At 36.7% G+C, this 24,406-nt stretch overlaps 1 protein-coding gene across 4 annotated transcripts in view; it reads left to right on the forward strand.

Annotated features, from left to right (window-relative positions):
• The window catches only part of ZNF385D (zinc finger protein 385D), a 962,333-nt gene that overhangs the window by 226,051 nt on the left and 711,876 nt on the right, over positions 1–24,406 (forward strand). For all 4 annotated transcript variants that reach the window (XM_073803661.1, XM_073803659.1, XM_073803660.1 and 1 more), the window contains exon 2: positions 12,247–12,465. In XM_073803661.1, the coding sequence (XP_073659762.1) occupies positions 12,247–12,465 (219 nt within the window). The remainder of the gene's footprint in view (positions 1–12,246; positions 12,466–24,406) is intronic.

Here is a 24,406-nt window from a genome sequence, read left to right on the forward strand (position 1 = left end):
AGGGAAGCCCTGGAACTGTTTCTTGGTGAGCAAATACATTGCCTTGGAAATTTAGGTCAATTCCCAATTTTACTATTAATACCAAAGAGTTCACTGGTGTATTAGTTTTTTATTGCTGCATGACTTTATACATTATCACAGCAAACATAATGGCTAAAAACAACACAGATTTATTATCTCGTAGCTTCTGAAGATCAGGCGTCCAGACATTGCTACTCTGGGTCCTCTGGGCCCTCTGCCAGCTTGCAGTTGATGAACAAAAAGAGAAAGTTAAACGAAGTATCATTTGGGTAGCTAGTTAAAATGCTGTGACTCAGTCAGATTACTCAGTGACATACCAGTTACTTCGTGTGGGTTTAAGAGTTTTGGAGCAAAATGGCTCCAAACAAAACACATCATCTGAGCGCATAGGGCAAATAGGTATATGAAATACTGAATAAGAAAGCTGATGAAGGGAGGTTGTGGCAGACCTTTTACTGCTTTTAGTCTTCTAGAAGTTGATTACCAAGGTATCAGCCTGGGCTGTGGTCTCATCTAAGGTTTGGCTGGGGAAGGAACCCCCGTCTCAATCATATAGTTGTTGGTAGCATTCAGCTGCTTACGATGGCTTCAGTTTATTCTTGGATGTTGGCCAGAGACTACCCTAAGCTCCCTGCCAACTGGTCCTCTCCATAAGGAAGCTCATGACATTCAGCTTGCTCTTTCAAAGCTAGCGAGGGAGAGTCTCTCCTCACAAAATAGGCATTAGAGTCTCATGTAACATAATCATGCCCCTTAAACACATACATCCCATCATCTCTACCATATTCTGTTTGTAGAAGCAAGTTACAGGTTCTCCAGGGGAATCAGCTCTGCAAGGATCTGACTACCATGAGGTAGAAATACTAGGGACCATCATATGGTATGTCTGCTCCAGCTGGAATGAATACATTTTTCAGGGAGCTTTCTCTTAATATGAGAAAATATTCTCAAACAGCCTGAAGATACACTGTATCATCAGTTGCATCTGCTCTAATCCTCTGAGACTGAGAGGGAGAGAAAATGTGAAAGGAAACATGGAACTTAGAGTGATTATATCGTTCTTAAGAAAGCTTATGGAAAAAACTGGACACGTAATACCATGAGTAAATGTATATATTAGAAAAAGGCTAGGCAGGGACAAAAGCTGAAATCACTAAAATGTCAAAATATATTTTAAGAAGACAGAGTCCATGGGGGGAAAAAAAAAGAAGAAGAAGAAATCCTGGGCTCTAAGCACCAAGAATGAGAGAAAGCAAAGCTGTTTCTTAAAAGAAACAACTTAGCCATCCAAATGCTGAATTGGCAACCCCAAGTGTTCATCACAATAAACATCACAGTTTTACTCTTCCTTGGTGGGTAATTGATCATCAAAAGTCAAAAAAATAAAAAAAGTCAATCCAAAGTCAATATAACCAAGAGGTATTTTCACCCTCAGACTCCACGGAGAACTAGGATATTTGCTTATGGGGTGTGTTAATATCCTAAGCATCTACAAGAGTGCTGGACACAGAGGAGATGCTTAAACTATGTCTGTCCAATTACTTTTTGGTGATTCCTTGACATTACTTTCACCAGAGACAAGCCAAAACAATCTCTCTCTAACTTAGGTCTTCAGAAGTTTTTCTGGAGCAGACCACTCTGAAGTTTATACAAGCTGTTGTAGTTTTAAAGTAGGGTACAGATGAAAGCACAAAGAAGTTTGGTGCATTCTCAAGAGAACAGGGTTAATATTTAAAGCAGCTTTGTTAAAAATATGGCCTGAGAACTCAAGAGCTCCTAATTCATTTTCAACATCCCTGCTAGGATGGGAGGGATGCTGGGTGGCAAAATTCCAGGGGGTCATGTGTTGCCAAGGGCGCCCTGAAGACACGACTGATTCAAGAAGAGATTCCCCAAAATAAGAAAAACAGGTCAGGATATAGGAAACTATTTGCACCTTGTTTGTAAAGAATAATAATACGTTTTTTTTAATAGGACTTTGAAACTTTGAGGGATAACATTAATTACACTGAAATGTGAGATATATCTGACCTATTATTGAATATAGGTTCTAATTGAAGAATGACCTCACAAAATAATTACCTTTGTTTTTATTTTTAAGATTAAACTATGAGCTCCAGTTTTGTATCAAAGATATACTAGCCATGATTTTATGATGAGTCTATTAAAGAGTAAGGTAAAATTTTCTTTATCTGAAGTTTCAAAATAGAAGTTCTGATTCTGAGTTTACAGTACTGAAAGCGTGCTCTTTGAATAAGGGAAAGGAATACGTTTAAAAGTTTTGTTCTATATTTGTTCCTGCCACTCCCGGTTTAATTTTGTATGTGAATCCTTGACTATTTAGTAAGAGTTCCATCAGCTTTTGAAAACCATAATCTTACCGAGACTGACAAATTTAGTTTGATGCCATGAAGTAATAAGAATAAGTTGAAATACTAACCGTTAATCTTGATTTGTCTCATGTAATCTTCTGTAATATTATTTTCGTATTATAAAAGTAAGATATTACTAATTTGAATATCCGCATTTTTAAAGTTTCAAAGTGATATTTAAGTCAAGAGGCTATATAAGAAAGAGTTGCTGCTTATTAATAAAACCTTATGATAATATAGGATGATTGATTTAGTTTGTCAGCTTTTCTATGACTTTCCTCCAATTTATCTTGTCTTTTTTTTGTAGGTGTATTTCGGTGAATTAGCACAGAATTCATTAGCTATACTATATATACATGCCACTGAAGCTGAATATTATATATATATACACATATGTGTGTGCATCAGATATTTACAAAATTACAATAATGCTATTTTTATGCCTAGTGTTACGGGATTTTCCTAATACTGTAGTTGTAATTTTAAATTCATACTGCACTCTAGTGGAGAATGAGATCAATGCAAAATTTTTCTTATGTTGGTACTTTATAGTGCTAATTATGGATTATTTACACTTTAAAAAGTAAAATGTATAAGAGTGTTGTGATCTATAATTTACTCAAAGGTGAGATGGTATAATTTAAATATTCCATATAATATATAATATTTAACCTTATAGTACATATGAGTTTTCCTCTAAATTGGTTTTAAAAATAGAGGAAAATTCACTTATGAAACAGTTCATTTGATTTCTCACAGTGTATTTGGCATATATATATATATTTATACATTTGTATATATGGATATAATTTATACCATGAGGATCCTAATATAAGGAAATATAGAATAAAAATTAATCCCTCATTTTTTCTAACTAGAAGACAAAAGAGTAGCCAATTTTCTTCCATAAGTTTGAAAAATGAGGATTAGATTTTAAAATATTGGCTTGTAACATTTCATTTTTGATCTTAATTTCATTCAGCAAGTTTATTTAAACTCTGTGGAGGAACCTTTGGCAACAGTATCTTTGTCACCACTAGGACCACCTTTCAAATACCTAGCAGTTTTCTCATTTTTTTCTAAGTTATCTCAAATTAAATTAGTGCTTTTGAAATCCATTTATGGTGTTGTCTCTGGAAATTTTATTCCAAGTAACCAGTATGGAATCACGTACCAGTAGTACATATTTTTTTCTGTTTCACTCCATAAATGCTTATTAAGGATCTCCACAACCTTTTTCTAATTTTTAAGATCACCTTTGAAAGCTTTCTCCAAAATATCTTACAGTTGCAGTTGTGAGATCATACCCTCATAAATAATGACTGAATCTTTGTTACATTGTATACTTTCTTTTTTATTGAGCCAGTCGAGAAAAGTTTCATGAGAACTACAATCTCTGTAAGAATTTGTACAGATTATACATAGTACAACTTCCCTTTAGTGGAATGGTCTAGATTGATGTGTCCTCCCCAGACATTATTTTTTTTTATAGTAAATTAACTGAGAGAGCTCTTCTTTATATTAGACTCTGTAAGGCAGTCAATATTAGTAGATTCCGCTTTTCAGAGAGAGAATTTTTGAGAACAAATGTTGTCATGCATTTGGGCGATATTTAGACTTTGATTTTCTGAAAGAAATTGGCTTCAGGGAGTTCCCTGGTGGCGCAGTGGATAAGACTCTGCACTCCCAATATAGGGGGCCTGGGTTGGATCCCTGGTCAGGGAACTAGATCCCACATGCATGCTGCAACTAAGGAGCCCGCATGCTACAACTAAGGAGCCCTCATGCCACAACTAAGGAGCCTGTGGACCACAGCTAAGATCCAGCACAACCAAATTAATTAATTAATTTTAAAGAAAGAAATTGACTTTGAAAGAAATAGCCAAAATTTATCACTTGCCACCCTCTGTATAAATACTATTAAAACTCAAAGGATTAAAGCATCTTATCAAATGAACTTATAATTTCGTATTTTTACTAACTAGTTGGTAGTCATCTACTTAAACTAGTCATTTTCCAACTGTATCACCATGAAAAATCTACAATTCAAATTTTTATTTTCATCTAGTTGAAAAATGACTCTTAGATGTACTTGCAGACCAAGATTTTTAAGGGATTTCTTGTTTAGTATTGGTTCTGCCACCATTTATGGAACAAGCCTGTGCTAAATGTGTTCTACACTTATAAGTCCCTGTGTTCCTCATTTAAAAATATTCTATGGCAAGAGAAAGCATTGCAAAAACCAGAATATTTTAGTTTAGTTTACTTATGCTGTTTACAGTTGTATGCCTTTATAGGTCATGTGAAAAATCCTTTTTAAAATATGGTTTATTGAGCTCTAAACTGCCTGTTGGCTGATGTCATAATATTGTCATTTCATTGTCAGTACAAATTATTGAAGAACCTCAAGATTCTTGGAAATCTTAGATTTTGACAAGGGAGCAAATCCAAGAACAAGGGATAAAACCAATCATGGGCAAAACAGTGGAACCTGGCTTGTTAACTTTGAAATAAAACATTGAAAGTATTTGTAAGGAAAGTTTTCCATTCAATAAAATTAGGTTTGGTTGTCAGCTAATATACACGCCTTTAAACACTTTTGATTTTGTGTTACTATTGATTGTTGTGATAGGGTTGAAATACTAACCAAAAATGAGGTTTATGAATTCTTAATTATATGAAGAGTGGTTGGATAACACTGTGTGTGTGTGTGTGTGTGTGTGTGTGTGTGAAAATGGCTCATCCTTCATCTTCATTGGAACCGATCGTTATTACACACGAGGACTCAGTGTAGGTATGTTAGATTCTTTGTTAATGAGTTGGCAGATTAGTTATTTTGCTGTCAAAGTTGATTTAGAGAAAATGCCTTGAAGCCATGGTCCATATTGGATTTCCCACCCTTTCCTTTCTGCATTGAATTTACCTCCAAGTCACGTGCAGGGCAGCTTGAGAAACCAGGGTTGTGAAGCCTTAACACTTTATGTTGTATTTGGAAACCGAGAAGATAAGAGAATGTACTTTTAAGCCAGTTTGAAGTACAGGGTCAGGATGGCAGGACCCACGCGAGGCAGTGGTCCTTCCCCTTCCCCTCCCCCTCCCCCTCACACGTTACTTTTCCTGTTGTGGAGATGAATGAGCAAAGGATGAAGAGAAGAGAAGCTTCTGTCTTAGTTCTTTCCCAGAGTACAGAAGCTCCAAGGAAATTTCCGTTGTATTGGTCAAGGAAAGAGATAGACAATGGTCCTGAACTAGTCCCTAACTCTTTTTTTTTTCAATTTAAATAAACTTTTTATTTTAGAATAGTTCTGGATTTGCAGAAAAGTTCCCAAGTTAGCAGAGTTCTGTAAAACCCACCCACCTACTTTTCTTTACTGTTGACAGATTGGTCTGGTGCATTTGTCACAACTAACAGACCAGTAATAGAACAGTAATGTTACTGGGACTCTATACTTTATTTGGACTTTATTAGGGTTTTTGACACCAATGTTTTTGTTCTTTCCCAGGATCCCATCTATGACACCACATTATTTTCTATTTGTGCAGTCAGTTGCTTTTTTAAAATTTTTATTGAAATATATTTGATTTACAATGTGTTAATTTCAGGTGTACAGTGAAGTGATTCAGTTATATGTGAAAAACTATATATGTATACATATTCTTTTTTGTATTCTTTTCCATTATATGTTATTACAAGATACTGAGTACAGTTCCCTGTGCTATACAGTAGATCCTTGTTGGTTATCTGTTTTATATATAGTAGTGTGTGTATTTTAATCCCAAACTCCTAATTTATCCCCCCTCCCCTTTCCCCTTTGGTAACCATACGCTTGTTTTCTGTGTAGGACACCACCTTTTATTTAGTCCTAATATTTCCTTAGGCTCCTCTGGGCTGTGATAATTTCTGACTTTCCTTCTTTTTAATGACCTTGACGGTCTCCGGGAGACATGGTCAGATCTTTTGTAGAATGTCGCGCTTTTTGGGTTTGTCCGATGTTTTTCTCACGGCTTGACTTGGGTTGTGTGTTTTTCTGAGGAAGACCGCAGAGGTGAAATACCATTCTCCACCCATCATATCAAGGATGCAGGTCATTAACAGGATGTAGCACTGGTGTTAGCTTCAGTTACACAGCTTAGGCCGTGTTTGTCAGGCTTCTCCATTGCAGAGTGACTTTTTCTTCTCCTTCCACACTGTGCTGTTTGGAAGCAAGTCACTAGACATGTAGCCTACACTTAAGGAATTGGGAGTCATACTCCAGCCCTCCTTGAGGAAGGAGCATCTGTTTAATGATTGGGGTACTCCTATATGGGAGGTTTGTATCTTCTTCCCCATTTAATTTTTTTAATCAGTATGTACTCTCACCGATATATATTTTATATTTGGGGTTATAATCCAATAATATATTTAGTTATTTAGCTGTGTTCACAGGGAGCTCCTTCAGTTCACTCCCGTGTCTCTTCCCCAGCTTTTAATCAGTTGGGTTACACCAAGCTTAGGGTTCACCAGGGGTGCAACCTGTTACCCTGGGATGAGGTGGGAAAGAGATTATCAGCACTTTTTCTTTTTTCATCTTTATTGGAGTATAATTGCTTTACAATGTTGTGTTAGTTTCTGCTGTACAACACAGTGAATCGGTTATATGTGTGTATATATATATACACACACACACATATATATATATATATATATATATATATATATATCCCCATATCCCCTCCCTCTTGAGCCTTCCTCCCACCCTCCCTATCCAACCCCTCTAGGTCATCGCAAAGCACCGAGCTGATCTCCCTGTGCTATGCTGCTGCTTCCCACCAGCCAACTGTTTTACGTTCAGTAGTGTATATATGTCGATGCTACTCTCACTTCACCCCAGCTTCCCCCTCCCACCCCATTGCAGCACTATTTACAATAGCCAGGACATGGAACCAACCTAAGTATCCATTGACAGATGAATGGATAAAGAAGATGTAACATATATATACAATGGAATATTTACTCAGCCATAAAAAGAAACGAAATTGAGTTATTTGTTGTGAGGTGGATGGACCTAGAGTCTGTCATACAGAGTGAAGTAAGTCAGAAAGAGAAAAACAAATACCGTATGCTAATGCATATATATGGAATCTAAAAAAAAAATTAAAAAATGGTAATGATAGGGCTTCCCTGGTGGCGCAGTGGTTGACAGTCCGCCTGCCGATGCAGGGGACATGGGTTCGTGCCCCGGTCCGGGAAGATCCCACATGCCCTGGAGCGGCTGGGCCCGTGAGCCATGGCCTCTGAGCCTGCGCGTCCGGAGCCTGTGCTCCGCAACGGGAGAGGCCACAGCAGTGAGAGGCGCCTGCGTACAGCAAAAAAAAAATGGTACTGATAAACCTAGTTGCAGGGCAGGGATAAAGAGGTAGACATAGAGAATGGACTTGAAGATCAGCAGTTTTAGGACAACCTTCATACCAAAAGCTGGTGCTTTGGTACAAGTGATGATGTTTCAGTTTTTATCTCAGAAGGCTCTAAAGTGGGTCAAAACAATGCACTAGAAATCAGATTCAACAAGCATGTTGCTCCTAGGGAAAGAAAATATTGTTTCCAGTTTTATTTTTCTCAAGTTATGCTCAGGTACAGTGTTTAATATGGATGATCAAAGATAAGTTCTCGATGTATGCCACCTTTTAATTATTTCTTTGACTCTGTAGGAGCAAATTCAGCTCCACATCTACAGAATTAAAAAATATATACAGACAAATACCTGATTCCTACAGTCATCATTCCTGTGGTAATCCTAGTGTTTAAACCTTTTACATGATGCAGTGTGGATACACATTGTTGTGTGAAGCAACAGACTTTCATAGCATTTTAGTGGTTCTGGACATGGAGGTTAGGTGGGGGAAAAAAAAAAGATAAATTGATAAAATATTTTGGGTTTCAATCCAGTTGCCAAGAGCCTGTGGATGGTGACCACTAAAGTTTTTCTCAATGCATCTTAAAGGAGCAAAATTTCCCTTCCAGCCTTTAAATGATACTTTTACCATATTAGGAGTAAAATAGTAAAAATTACTCATTCATATCGCTTCCTATTTCAGAGAGTACCATTTGAAATAACGGCAGTTTTCTTTCAAAATCTGTACATGTTTTTTGATGTCACACAAGAGTTAATTTGAAATTCCGTTTTTCCTTTAAGAGTTTTTATCCTTGCCCCTCCCCCTCCCAGTGCAAAATCAATTTTGACTCAAGTGGTATAGTTGTCACTTTCTTTTGTGATAAGGGAACTCCTCACATGTAAGCAAATAAATCTTATAGCCTTGGAAGGAAATTTCTTCTCCAGCATTTTCCCTGCTAAATCGTTGGCCAACATTCTTATTTTATAGGTCAAGATGGAAATAATCAAGAAAGAAACTATTTCTCTCCAAACATATACATGTATTTCTCAAAAATGTTGTGTCACAAGGACTCGTGTACTGGGATTGTCTGTGTAGTTTGACCTTGTTCTGATAAACATAAAACCTTCATTCAGTAGGTTAGTACAAGCTCTTTTTTTGGCTTATTTCCTTCAAATATATTGATTTATTTTTTCATAATAAATGTAATAAGTGGTCATTAGGTACAATTTTGAAAATATGGAAAAAAATGAAGGGGAAAAAAGCCAACTCTAATCTCATCATCCAGAATCAATGACTACTAATACTTTTCCTAAGTCTTATTTGTGTTTTACATAGTTGTAAACATATTATATGTAAATTTACATCTTGTGTTTGTTTTTCACTTGTATAGAAATAATTTCTCATGTTATATAATTTTCCCTATCTGTTTTTATTGCCTATAGAACATCACAGTGATTAAATGCACCTTCATTTAATCATTTTCATTACTTAATGATATTTGAGATAAAAGATTTTAAAAATACAAATTAACTCTAGAAAAAAATTTTGAAACATTCTGAATACAGCCTGTAGTAAATACCTAAATTGCTTTATTTATATGAAATAAAAAAAGCTAATAAATATAGTTATGTACTTTCCTTTAACTAAAATTATGTGATAATTTTACAAAGCCTCTAAATTTTCTTTTCTTTTCTTTCTTTCTTTCTTTCTTTATTTTTTTGACTGTGTTGGGTCTTCGTTGCTGCATGCTGGCTTTCTCTAGTTGTGGCGAGCGGGGGCTACTCCTTGTTGCCGTGCACGGGCTTTTCGTTGCAGTGGCTTCTCTTGTTGCGGAGCACGGGCTCTAAGCGCGCAGGCTTCAGTAGTTGTGGCTCGCAGGCTCAGTAGTTGTGGCTCATGGGCTCTAGAGCGCAGACTCAGGAGTTGTGGCACACGGGCTTAGTTGCTCTGCGACATGTGGGATCTTCCCGGACCAGGGGTCGAACCCGTGAACTGGCAGGCGATTCTCAACCACTGCGCCACCAGGGAAGTCCCTAAATTTTCTTTTAAATATGACCACTCAAATTGTGTATTTAATATTATTCTAATAGCAGCCAACTGAGTAAGAAAGATAAAGTTTCCTTTTTGAAAAGAGGTTAGTGTATTTTAAATAAATTAGTCCACCAAAAAGCATGAATTATATACTTAAAAGCTTTTACTGTCTTTAAAAATTGGATACTTCAATATCCATTAAGAGATTCAAGTATTAGGTGTTTAGCTTGAGTCAGTCGTTAGATTTTCTTTCATCATTTACTGACAAACTACTTACACATTGTCAAAATTATTTTGGCATTTGTTATCTCGTTTGCCTGATACCAAAGCCCATGTTCTTCCCGTCATTGTCAGTAAGTTTTGTAACGGCAGGACCACTCTAGTCTTGTCTTGCCCATCAGTTTTTCTCCAGCATCAAGGAGAGTGCCTGCCACTCTCCTTGCAGTTAATAAATGCATGTTAACATAATGATTGTTCTCCTCTGCTAATATTTCCAAAGACTATGAAAAGATCTTTGAAGAATCTGGAAAATTGGAATGGAAAATCATATCTAGACTGTAAAAGTTATGCAGAGTCCTGTTAGTAAAAGCACAGAAAAATCTTAGAAAGGAGGCAGTATTCTTTTAAGTGATTTATACATAAGCAGTAAGATATGTATTGCAGTGGTTGCTTTAATTATTACCATCTCAAGGTCAGAGATTCTGCACTTGTCAGTTGCCCATTTCTCTTAGATTTGAGCATACAAAGCTTATATTTATCCAAAAATAATGTATTCCAAAATAATCCTTAGATCTGTCACACTTTTCTTGCACCCTGAGTATGAAGGTATCTTGGATATTCAGAACCTCTTATGTATTGGAGGCACAAAACATACATTTGTAGGTACTGGAACAATTTTAGCTTTTTTATATATGTAGGATGTGTCCATCCAAAGGTAAGTGATTTTACTTAGTTGGTAAGGAACATGAAAATAAGATAATTTTATTTAGTTGTTGAAATCAAAAGGGAAATATCTAATACATTAATACTTAGTAAAGAGCATGGTAATTAAGAGCTTGTGATATGAAGATAAATAAAACCTAATGCTGATCCCAAAGATACCACTTATTAGGTGTGTGACCCTAGGTGAGTTATTTAAACACTCTAAACCTTAGTTTCTTTAGTTATGAAACAGAAAAAACTATAATTTATTCATTGTTTCCTTTTCCATCGTTATGATGGTTAAATGAGATAATGCATGTTAACCATTTGTCATTTAACACAGTGTTTGACATAGAAGAAGCAAAGTGGGGCTTCCCTGGTGGTGCAGTGGTTGAGAGTCCTCCTGCCGATGCAGGGGACACAGGTTCGTGCCCCAGTCTAGGAAGATCCCACATGCCACGGAGCGGTTGGGCCTGTGAGCCATGGCCGCTGAGCCTGAACGTCCGGAGCCTGTGCTCTGCAATGGGAGAAGCCACAGCAGTGAGAGGCCCGCGTACAGCAAAAAAAAACAAAAAACAAACAAACAAACAACAACAAAAAAAAGCAAAGTGAAACATTTGCCATTTGTATCCCAAGAAAGATATAAAGGTGTAATGTATAGTGTGAAAGCAGCCTATTAAAATGGGACGAAGTGGAAATTTTGAATTCTAAGTGTCTGGGACAATGCTTATTTGCTACTCGATTTAATAAGGAATCTTTTCGTTTATTTTTAATTTTTATTTGTATTATTTTTTTTCTATTGAAGTACAGTTATTTACAATGTTGTATTAGTTTCAGGTGTACAGCAAAGTGATTCAGATATATATAACATATATATATATGTTCTTTTTCTGGTTCTTTTCTGTTATAGTTTATCACAAGATATTGAATATACTTCCCTCTGCAATGCAGTAGGACCTTGTTGTTTATTTTATATAGAGTAGTGTGTATCTGTTAATCCCAAACTCCTAATTTATCCCTCCCCCTCCTTTCCCTTTTGGTAACCATAAGATTATTTTCTATGTGTGAGTTTATTTCTGTTTTGTAAATAAGTTCATTTGTATCGTTTTTTTTAGATTTCACTTATAACTGATATCATATGATATCTGTCTTTCTCTGACTGACTTCACTTAGTATGATAATCTGTAGGTCCAGCCATGTTGCTGCAAATGGCAGTATTTTCTCGCTGTTTATGGCTGAATATTATTCCATTTTGTGTGTGTGTGTGTGTGTGTGTGTGTGTGTGTGTGTGTGTATTTAGTGCTCCTAGACTGTTGGTGGAAGTGTAAATTGGTGCAGCTGCTAAGGAGAACAGTATGGAGATTCCTTTAAAAACAAAAAAATAAAGTTAGCATATAATCCAGCCATCCCATTTCTGGGCATATATCCAGAAAAGATGAAAACTCCAATTCAAAAAGGTACAACCCAAATGTTCATAGGAATCCAGGCATCTTGATTGGCTTGTTCATAACTTTCTTTGCCCCCCTAGCTTCTGCATGTGCACAAGATGGAGAGAGTGAGGCTGAGTTTTTACCTGATGACTTTGAAGAAAAACCAGAAAGAGAAAAGAAACATAACAATTTCACTTTGTGCAACGTGTGTAACATTCAGCTGAATTCGGCCGCTCAAGCCCAAATCCACTACAATGGCAAATCACATCAAAAAAGATTAAAACAGCTCAGCAATGGCATGGTGAGAAGCGACAATGGTAAGTGTCTCTAAAGATATATTCTCAGTTTTACATCATCAAGTTATTTGTGTACCTGCAGATGGGGAAATAAAAGAGTAGAGTAATCTGTATTTTTAAAACCAGGAAAAACATTAAATAAAAGCTTAGTAGGTTAAAATAAAGAATATCTCACAGGTTTTTGAGAGAGAAGGGGAGCTTTATTTGTTGTCTATGCTTAAATTTTTTAGGATTGTGATCTTGACCCACCAGGACATTTATGATAATTTGAAAAAGTTGACATTAGGTTTTCTTGATGTTTGACTTTAATATAGTTATTTGGAAATGGACATTCTTTTACATTTTATATAAAACAATGCTTTTTATGTTTGTTTTGTGCATGTTGGGGCTTCAATTGGTTAGTAAGACTGCAATTGATTTTAAAAAAATACCCATCTTTTCAGGTAGGTGTTTTAACCAATAAAATATGATCTATTAGTATGTACAGATTGTTTAAATTTGCTGGTGAAAATTCATGGTTTGCTTAATCACTTTAGACTGCTTTTTAAAAGTATAAGTTGAATTTAGGAGTAAGCAGATTTTTAAAATAGCACACATATACTTTTGGAAAAGAATGGAAGGATATTAGAAAAAGCATGGAGTGGTGAGGGAGGGAAGGGTGGAATTCTGCCGCAGGATGTAGGGAATCTGAAACAATAGCAACTCCAAAGAGTTACAATATTGTGGTCTGGTTGGATGTTTCATGTTTCATCGATAAGGTATATTTTATCTAAATTTTAATGACATTTAAAAATGAGACTGAATTTTGATCTGTTCCAGTATTTGAGATCAAAGACAAATATAATTTCATAGTTTGCTTCAAGGCAATTATTTCTACCTTGCTTTGTAGTTTTTACTATGAATGAACTGGAATATTCTAACAGAAAGGACTCCTTGTTTCTCTTTTGTATGTCAAATAGTTAATCATGGATCTTATCAGTGAAAAAGATGTAAAAAATAAAGATCGTCATCAGAAAGTAAATAAGAACTACTAAATTGCCTAGACCCAAGATGAACTAGTGAGGCAGATGTACTTATTAAATCATGTTTAAAAATATGGATTTCACAGTCTCTATTTTGAATCTCCTAAGGAAAATCTTTTCCCTGTCATTTAAGTAAAATCATCTTAAGTACAGCATGATTCAATTTCAAGTAGTTTTTCTTTAAGTTGGTGTTGGTGGGGAAGCAGGATCTGGCCTCTTTCCCTGACACTGAATTAAATCTCAGAGACAGTTTTGGGTGAAGTAGGAAAGAATAGCTTTATTGCTTTGCCAGGAGAAGGGGGACACAATGGGCTAATGTCCTCAAGACTGTGTGCCCCGCCCTGGAGGGGGTTGTGAGGAGTCTTATGGTGTTCAAGGAGCAGGGCGTGGTCAGCTCGTGGACATTCTTCTGATTGGTTTGGTGGGGAGGTAAGCGGGAGTCGGCATCATCAACCTTCTGGTTCCAACCGTCTGGGGTCTCCGCGCTTGTGGGCAGCAGACAGTGAACTTCTCCCACCTGGTGGGGATTTCAGTATCTGCAAAACAGCTCAAAGATATTGTGACGTGTATCCCTTGAGGGGGAACCAGGACCCTGCCCCGAGGCTGCACTGTTGTTTCTTGACTGCTCCTCCCTTGTCTCTGCATCCCTCCCTTCCTTGATTAGCAACTGTTTGAACCTGCTTGTTTGGAACTCAGGGAAGGTCATGGAGGCTGAATGAAGCCTATTTTCTGTAATCAAGATATGAGGGACACAGAAAGGCGTTTGTGCCCAGGAGCCCTACAAGGTCCTGCTCAGTTTCAGTGGTGCTAGTGGTGTCAGCTTTGGTGTTTTATTTCACTTACGTTGATATTTACAAGCCTCTTCAGAGAAGCAATAAATTACATCACAGAAAGAAACTCAAGAGACATGCCTGGTTTAGAAATTCATATCAGAGCTAGTCTCAGATGAAATTTAGGATGGTCAACAACTTTCAAATCATAATACTAGGAATGATTTTCCTCAAATCAAATATTTTAAAATAATTACATCAGTGCACATATTGTGGGCTAGCATTATACTAAAGGCTTTATGTACATTTTCTTATTTATTTTTTCCTCACAACCAGAGAGCTATTTCCATTATCTTCCTCTTACAGATGTGGAAATTGAGGATAATGTCAATTGAATCCTGTACTGAAGGTCACCCAACTGTTAAATGGTCAAACTAGAAATCAGACTCAGGTGTTATTCATTAAATAGGTGTATTCTAAAGTATACTGTCTCCCCAAAATTAATATTCTGTAGAAACTGTGCCTTTCTTTATTCAAGGAGAAAAATTATTTTAAGAGAATATAAAAAGTAAAATTCTATCAGATTCCCAACAGTGCATTGATCAATATAGTGCTTAACAAATTTTATTGCTACATTTTCGACATATATTATCTTTTCAAGGTTCTTATTATCATTAAATTAATAAAAGCAGTTAAAAATGAGGGCTTCCCTGGTGGCACAGTGGTTAAGAATCCACCTGCCAATGCAGGGGACATGGGTTTGAGCCCTGGTCTGGGAAGATCCCACATGCCGTGGAGCAACTAAGCCCAGGCGCCACAACTACTGAGCCCACATGCCACAACTACTGAAGCTCATGCGCCTAAAGTCTGTGCTCCGCAACAAGAGAAGCCACTGCAATGAGAAACCCACACACCACAGCATAGAGTAGCCCCCACTCGGCGCAACTAGAGAAAGCTCGCGCGCAGCAACGAAGACCCAACGCAGCCAAAAATAAATAAATAAAATAAATAAATTTATTTTAAAAAATGATTATGCATTAACAGGAGCACTTGGTTTAGGTCATATTAGTTTGACCTGAAATCATACTTCAGAGGAGCCCTCACCACTAACTCCAGGTGGATCTAACTATAGACAATCCACTCACAACTGAGTTAGTTGTTACTTTACATTAATATAGCAACGTATTATTTCTTTTAAATATCCCTCCGTCCCCCCACTCTAAAAATGTACTTTTTCAGACCTGTTGGGAAAAGGAAAGGAGCCCAATTCTGAGCCTTATGTACTTATTAATTGTCGTTCCTTTACCTACACAGAGACAAAGCTAAAGTCAGGAATTCTCAAGAATCATGGATCCTATAAGTTTTTAGTCGAGAGCAGTATCATTTTTAGTTTATCTAGAGAGTGAAATGGGACAGAGAAGGAGATAGCCTTCTCCTAGAAGATGCACACACACACATATGACTGCTGTGGACTTCTTCTACCTTTAGAAAACCAACTCAGTTTAGATTTCAAATGGGAAATATATATTATATTTATATATATAAATATATATATTATATATTATTATAAATAATAAATAAAATTATAAATATAATATATATATATATTCCCAAAATATATATATATATATTTTGACACATGTAGTGTCAAAAAAGGAATAAGATACTAGAGATATTTACCTAGATTCTTCCAACCTTATACGTTACTTGTTTTGAGGAATGCAAATAACATAAATAATAGAAATGGAACTAATTATTATTCCTTGGAGATTGTCTACATGGGAAAAAATATCACTTCAGTCCTGAATGACTGTAGAACATTATATAATTGCATGCCTAGAGGCATATCCTAATATATGAGAACAAGAATGAACAAGAGAGACACCACCCTATGAAAAATACGGTTTCTGTATTTCTGAGCAAAATGTGGCATTTCTCATGTCGCTTCTCATGTCATCCAGGGAAAATGATCTTCTGAAGATCACAGTGAAAATATGTCATGTGTGCTAGTTAATTAGGAGGCCATGGTTCCCACAGGTGAGACTTAACTTCAGTTTTTGACAGTTGCTGCCCTCTTGGCAGAGGTAAAGTTACCTAGGACACGTGTCCACCACTTGCATGTGTGCTGTCCCGAGACACCCAGGTCCTTCCTGCCAATAGGGAGTGCTGCCTGCTGAATTCCTCCTGAATTTGCTCCCTTACTGGAGCAAAACCTCCCAGCTTCTTGCCTCAAAAGGCTGTTCCGGCTTCAGATTTGCTGATACCAGAGTTGCAATTCTATCAAGTCCAGCCCACCCTCCACCAGGTTCACTTTCCTCCTGCCTCTCACTCAGTTCCTGATCCCTAATCCACCACTTGCCCCCAAAATCTTTCTCAGAGTCTGCCTGCTGGGAATCCACCTAAGATATCACCAATACTTCCTATATATTCATAAGTAATATGTACAATATGTTTCATTGTGCCAAAGCAACAGCATTTAATACTTTCCCCCGTATGTAATTTCCATTTAATGCCTGTATTTAAGCTTTATCATAAAAAATGCCAAGGGAACAAAAAGTGAACTAGTATTTATTTATTTTTAAGAAGATGTTGGGGTAGGAGTTTATTAATTAATTAATTTATTTTGGCTGTGTTGGGTCTTTGTTTCTGGACGAGGGCTTTCTCTAGTTGTGGCAAGCGGGGGCCACTCTTCATCATGGTGCGCGGGCCTCTCGCTATCGTGGCCTCTCTTGTTGCGGAGCACAGGCTCCAGACATGCAGGCTCAGTAGCTGTGGCTCACAGGCCCAGTTGCTCCGCGGCATGTGGGATCCTCCCAGACCAGGGCTTGAACCCATGTCCCCTGCATTAGCAGGCAGATTCTCAACCACTGCGCCACCAGGGAAGCCCTGAGCTAGTATTTATTGTTCCAGGTATTTTATGTACATCATTTATTGAACCCCAATCAACAATTCTGCAAAGCACCTGTTACTGCATCTATTTCACAAATAAATTAGCCAAGAATCAAAGGGACTAAGATACTTGCCAAATAGTAACTCTTTGTATTTGTAAAGTTTCCCATGTCTACATTAGAAGCAATAACCCTCATCTCCAGGGCAGACTTACATTCTACTGTCAACAAAATTATGCCATTTATTTGGATATTTTCTTATGCGATTGACTTTATGTCATTTTTAAAGCACTTAACTTACATTATTACAATAAAACTGATGTTTCCTTAAATTTTCTTTACCAACATAACTGCTGAGGACATTTTGTGCAGTGTAATTTATCACTGTATTTTCTGTTATTCCAGAAATACATTTATGTTTATGTTAGTGCACTTTTTGAAAATGAGGTGAGATACAGAAGTGGCAGCAGTGTATTCCATAATTAAAAGTTGCTTTAAAAAAAAAAAGTTGCTTAAATGTGTTGAATTTATCATATTCCAGAGATTCCACGCTTTACCCTTTCATGAAAACTATAAACCAAAGAAATTCCAGTACAAACTGCATGACTTACTAACTTTCTCTTTGGAAAAAGTCTTTATTTTTATATTTATGAGGAATGTAAGTTTTGCAAATAATGATTAGTTTCTGACGCTAATAACGTTGTCCTCTCTGAGCTGTACATAAATGTACAAAAATAAAACAAAAATCACCAAGAATCCTACAAAGGTAATTACTTCTAATCTTTTTGTCACCATTCTACCAGGTATGCAAATAAATATGAATAAACAATATATGTACAATATTACATGCATTATAGCATAATAGTGTTTATAGATGATCACCTTTTTATGACTGCATATTTTTATATGACTGTAAAGAAATTAATAATGCAGTTGAGATTTCTAGTTGAATGTTGGGATTTTACTCACGTTTGTCATTTTGCTTTCCGACTATGTGATATATTCTATAGTGGAAAAACGCCAGTATTATCATGAAATATAAAATGAAATGTTAAAATGAAATATCACAAGGGGTTTTATCAGAAGACAGAAATTTGAACATAAGAGTAAAAATGCTTCTTTGATTCATAAGAGCGTTTTGGAATACGTATTACAAAGGGTACAACTTTCAGGGTATTGAAAGCTTCTGTGGCCAACTAATTTAACTCAATTTCAGTGCTCACCATGGTTAAGCTCCGATTAATGCTTGTTGAAGTATCGAGTAACAAGTCAACCTATTGTGGCAGCTTTACTTTATACACACTGTCTCTGTCATATTTGAGTTATTTTAATAAGCCTGGTTTTCTAGTTTTATTGGGCTGAAACTGCTATCAAATAATTCAGTTTTATCTTAACAGTATTCTAGACTCTTTTGGTGATCATTGTCCTGTAGCACATAAATCTAGTATCGTTGCCCTTATCTTTCCTCTTAGCATTACATTTTCTTTTATTTAACAGAGAAGCTAAATAAAATTTTACTTTCTAGCTTTCACTGATCTATTCTCTTTTCTCTTTCCATTGATTATCCCAGATGAGGTTAAAAGTGTCAGTAAATTTTCTATTTACAAGATGTTCCTTCTCCTGCAACATTGGTAGTTAATAAAAACAAAATAGCTTCATAGAATTTTCTGGTACTTCAAGCCTTGATACACACACACACACACACACACACACACACACACACACACATAATATATGTAAATTTCTCATTTACGTATAATTTTGTCTCATCTTTTAACCTCCAAGTACTTATTCATGCTTTTGTAGAATGCCAATAAACTAATTAGAATTTGCCAGTACATTTGTGGATTCTTAGTATTCCCTTTTGAGATCATTTTATTTAACAATGAAAACTGCTTTCTTAATGATATCATATCTATAGTAGTATATGACATGCAATAAGGAATATTGCTTTGCTTATACTTCTCTCTTATCAACCATACCCTTTAGAAGGTTCAGCCAGGGGGAGAAAGTAAAAAAAATGCTGATGTTAAATTGCCCAACATTATGTAATAAGTTATTTTGTTCTTGTTTGAGCCTTCTAAGTTTATTTTTTATCACTGAGGGATAAAAATATGGGGAAAAGTAACAAATGCTGATTTACTATGTTCCAATTTTGAGTAGGTCTCTGGCTTTGGTTACTGATTTTTTTCTCCCTGAAGAGAAAACACATTGATTATTCCAAAAGGGATAGATTTCTAGTCATTAGCTACTTGTTTCACCTGGACTTAATATTAATTCCATTGAAGGACAACATCTTTTTCAACATAGAGATTTCTTTATGCAATCTGTGTTCTGAAGAAACCCCTCTTTACTGGGGTAATGGTGAGGTTTTACAAACTTAGGTTGATAAACTAGGCTGACTCCTGTCAGGAGACCATGCCACTGTGCCCAAGAAAAGTGTACTCTAGTTCTTCATGACCCCTGTTATCCATGACAAATTAGATGAAATGACCATTAAGGGAAACTTGAAGAGAAAAAAGGATGAATTAAATGCATGCCATTTAGTTAGAGGACAGAATTTATTTGAGATAGAAGAGATTTCAGTTTGTGATTCTCTGTGTGTATATGGGGGTATATATTTGGGAGCGTTTGAAGAATTGCAGGAATTGGGGGCTTATAGCAGTGGTGGTATAAACTGGGAGTGCAGAAGAAATTTTTTCGGTCCATCTAAACTTCAGATGTTTAGCATGGGTAGAACTACCTCTTCTTTCCTTACCTTTTTCCTCTTTCAGTCACTAACCATTTCCAACAGAAGCATCTTCCAGTCCTCATGTTTCCCTACCCTCCAATCTTAGAAAAATAAACATTTTCCCCACTTTTCTAGGTTTGAAAGTATGTTTTTTCACTTTTGTTCTGTTTCCTTTATACTTCCCCTAAAAGTAATTTGCCCATGGTGACAGTGCTAGTAGGTAATAAAGACGGGATTCTTTTAGGTATGAATTCCCCTTTCCTTAAAAGTTATTTTGCACTTGGAGGCAAATCCTATTTAAATTGGCTTCACAGTTTCTACAGCTCCACCCCAGGTATGTCACGCTTCATCTTTTTTTTGCACGGTTCTCAGAAACACTAAGCAGTGGTATGAGCCTGTGTGTGTGTGTGTGTGTGTGTGTGTGTGTGTGTTTAAGATGGTACAATAGATTAATCGTTAAGTAGACCTTTAAAATGTTAATTTTAAGTCTTTAAATAAGGGATAAGAAAGTAATTTTCAAAAATACCAGCCCAGATACATGTATTTCTTCTGTTTTCAAAACCGCAATGACGTGACACAAGAAATTTGAGAACAAAAGTAAATAAATCCATAGCAGCATTGCACACTTGAGAAGAGTAAAATGGTGAGGAATGTCTGGAAGATAAAAAGGAAATGGGATGAAAATGTGGAAAACATGAAATCTAGACACAAATAAGGAAACTCACAGAAGTAGGAAAAAAGAGCCTTGTCACTTAGGTTTCCAACAAAATTTCAGTATATCTCCAAGGTTGATCTGAGGTAGCCTTAAATGTAAGGCTCACTGTTGGATGAACATCCTAATGAATTTACATATGTTGATTTGCAGTGAGAAGCTGGGATATAACTGACCTGCCCAGCCTGAACCTAGGAAAGTGAAGAGCAAATTACTCTGGGGACTACAAGCCAGAAAGGTCAGAAAGTGAATTGTTTGATGGGGGTCGAGGATAAGAGAGGTAGAGGAAATAGACATGTCTAATATGAATTTTTAATTCGTTGCCTTTGTAATAATGTGTGCTGTAATTCCCCCTTACATCTCACCTGTGGAATCTTCAGTAAAGACAACTTTGCTTACTGACATTTTATGTGAGCTTAGAGTCCTTCTTGGGGACTGAAATGAGCGCCAAGATTATATCCAGGTTGAGGAAGATACAATCACGCAGGTAGAAGGACAAGAGACATATTTCTGTATGCACTGCTCACTTGCAACCACTTGTGTCAGGTACAGTACTGAAGTCAGAGATATGACCAAGACATTAACTAGTCACTTAAAATTTGCCAACCTTGGGAGGAGAAAGCACATGAACGTAAATTTCAATTCAAGATTTTACTTGAGAGAAAACAGGTACTTATAAAAAGACTTTTTTTTTATTTTTATTTTTAGTATAGTTGATTTAAATTTATTTATTTATTTGGCTGCGTCGGGTCTTCCTTGCTGCACGCGGGCTTTCTCTAGTTGCTGCGAGCGGGGGCTACTCTTCGTTTTGGTGTGCGGGCTTCTCACTGCAGTAGCTCCTCTTGTTGTGGAGCACGGGCTCTAGGCACAAGGGCTTCAGTAGTTGTGGCTCGCGGGCTCTAGAGCGCAGGCTCAGTAGTTGTGGTGCATGGGCTTAGTTGCTCCACGGCATGTGGGATCTTCCCGGACCAGGGCTCCAACCCGTGTCCCCTGCATTGGCAGGCGGATTCTTAACTACTGCACCACCAGGGAAGTCCACACATATGGTTTTATTTCAAGATTTTATTTCAGTGACTCAATAGAAGTATAACAATACAGAGGATTGTGTGAATGCATCAATGAATAAGAGGTAAAGGACTATGGTTTCAAGAGGAGAAGAATAAAAGCAGAATTAATATAAGAAATTTAACTTCCTTAACGCATAGTAAACAAATACTTGTGTATGTGATAGTAATTCTGATGAATAATTAATATTTTCCAGTTCCAAAGAAGATTACAACCTTCTAACAAAGACAATTGGTGCAAAATAGGTCACTTGAAGGAGGAATAAAATAGTGAATACAGCCTGAATGAGGAATTAACAAGGTTCTTGATCGAACCCTGTTTGTACACTGTGTGTTTAGAATAGTGTGGTTGATGTTAAGAAATTGAACAGAGGAAAAGCTGACTGAAGAATAACAAAGCTGGTAACTTGACTTTTGTACATATTCAATTTGTACTCCTAAGACCTGGGTTTTATCCTCAATGGTAGCATAGCTACAGTTGAGGGAGTTATAAAATAGGCAGAAGAAAGAGGAAAAGGGAAAACAACCTTCAAATGTAATTCTTGTAGGAGGAAGAGAAAGGGTATCTCAAGGAGTTAATGAAGGTGTCAGAAACATAAATGATGGGTTACATTTGTTGTGCATTTAATCATATTTTCAGTCCTATTTCCAATACATGCCCCAGCCCAATGAATTGCCAATTGTGCCAATGACTTATTGATGCCCTCTTCATATTTTCCATAGTGTAGGGCTAAGAAATAAAAATTAGAAGATTTTACTTTATTTTTCAATTCACAGCTTCTCTCCCTAGAAAGAAGTCAATGTGGGCTGGGGCTTAGGTCAATCTGAGAATCACTCTTTTCTTTAAAGACAATTTTATTGAGATGTTTTTATATATCTGTATAAATTGTAAAAAAAATCACCACAATCGAGCTAAATAACTTATCTATCACTTCTGCATAGTTATCCTAGTGTGTGTGTGTGTGTGTGTGTGTGTGTGTGTGCTGAGAGATTTAATTTAAGATCTGTCCTCATAGGCAATTTCATGTGTACAATACAGTATTATTAACTATCGTCACCATGCTGTACTAGGTGCCCAGAATTTACCTACTCACATAGCTAAACCTTTGTACCCTTTGACCAACATCTCCCCATTTCCCTCACCCCGCAGCCCCTGGCAACCACAATTCTACTCTGCTTTTATGAGTTCTACTTTTTCAGATTCCACATGTAAGTGAGATCTGTGGCATTGATCTTTCTGTGTCTGGCTTATTTCACTTAGCATTATATCCTCCAGCTTCATCCATTTTGTCTCAAATATCAGGATTTTCTTCTTTGTAAAGGTTGAATAATTTCCCATTGCATATGTGTGTGTATATGTATGTGTGTGCGTGTGTGTGTGTGTGTGTGTGTGTGTGTATATATATATATATATATATATACACACACACACACACACACACACGCACACACATACAGGCACACAGTTGATCCTTGAAACATGCGGGTGTTATTAGGGGTGCTGACCTCCCACGCAGTTGAAAATCCTAACTAAATGACTAAAATAATAACTAAAATCCTTGTATAACCCTCCATATCCATGATTCCACATCCACGGATTCAACCAACTGTGGATCTGGTAGTACCATAGTATGTATTTATTGAAAATAAAATCCACGTATAAGTGGACCTGCTCAGTTCAAACCCATGTTGTTCAAGAGTCAACTTATACACACACACACACACACACACACACACACACAGAGGCCACATCTTTATCCATTCATCTGTAGACAGACACTTAGTGTGTTTCCATACCTTGGCTCTTATGAAAAATGCTGCAGTGAACATGGGAGTGTAGATATTTGTTTGAGATGCTGATTTCATTCCCTTTGGGTGTATATGCAGAGGTGGAATTGCTGCATCATAAGGTAGATGACTCTAAAGAGACCCACATAGAAACCCATTAGAATCAAATTGTTAAAAGTTAAAGAGAGAATACTGAAAGCAGCAAAAGCGATTTGTTATATACGCCGTTTCAGCAGAAACCTTGAAGGCCAGAAGGGCGTGGGATGTTATATTCAAAGTGCTAAAAGGAAAAAAAAAACCTGCCAACCAAGCCACTAAACGTGGAAAATGTATCCTTCACAAATGAAGAGGAGATAAAGGCATTCTCAGACAAATAAAAGCAGAAGGAGTTCATCACCACTAGAGCTGCCTGACAAGAAATGCTAAAGAGAGCTCTTCAAGTTGGGTCAAAAGGATGCTAAATCGGCAACACGAGAGGGTAAGAAAGTACGAAACTCATTGGTAACGTTAATATATAGACAAAACCAGGATAGACTGTATTACCTTAACAGGGGTGGGTAATCACTTTTAATTCTAGTTTAACAGTTAAAAGACAAAAGTGTTAAAAGTAACTGTAACTAAATTTTGTTAGTGGATACACAGCATAAATAGATGTAAACTTGGAGTCACTCTTTCCCTTCAGTGCTCCCAGACGGCTAACTTTAGCTCCTGGAAGATAAGCCTTCCCAGGAGGCTCAGTAGTCAGTGAGATTGTCTCCCAAGGGACCCAGCCCCAGTTGCACTTTACACATGATCAGATAGGTCTGCGTTTTCACATGAGTGTCGCTCAGATGAAGCTAACGGCTCCACTAGTTATATTTATTTACGTTTTATTCTGGGTGCTCCTCTTAGCCTATTAAATATATTTTCAACACTAATATTTGGGTTCACAGCAAGCTTGTTAAGCCATGTCTTCACCACTGTCCCTATCCTTCTGTATTTAAATGT

This window comes from Tursiops truncatus, chromosome 4 (genome assembly GCF_011762595.2).
Source record: "Tursiops truncatus isolate mTurTru1 chromosome 4, mTurTru1.mat.Y, whole genome shotgun sequence".
Classification (NCBI taxonomy): Eukaryota; Metazoa; Chordata; class Mammalia; order Artiodactyla; family Delphinidae; genus Tursiops; species Tursiops truncatus.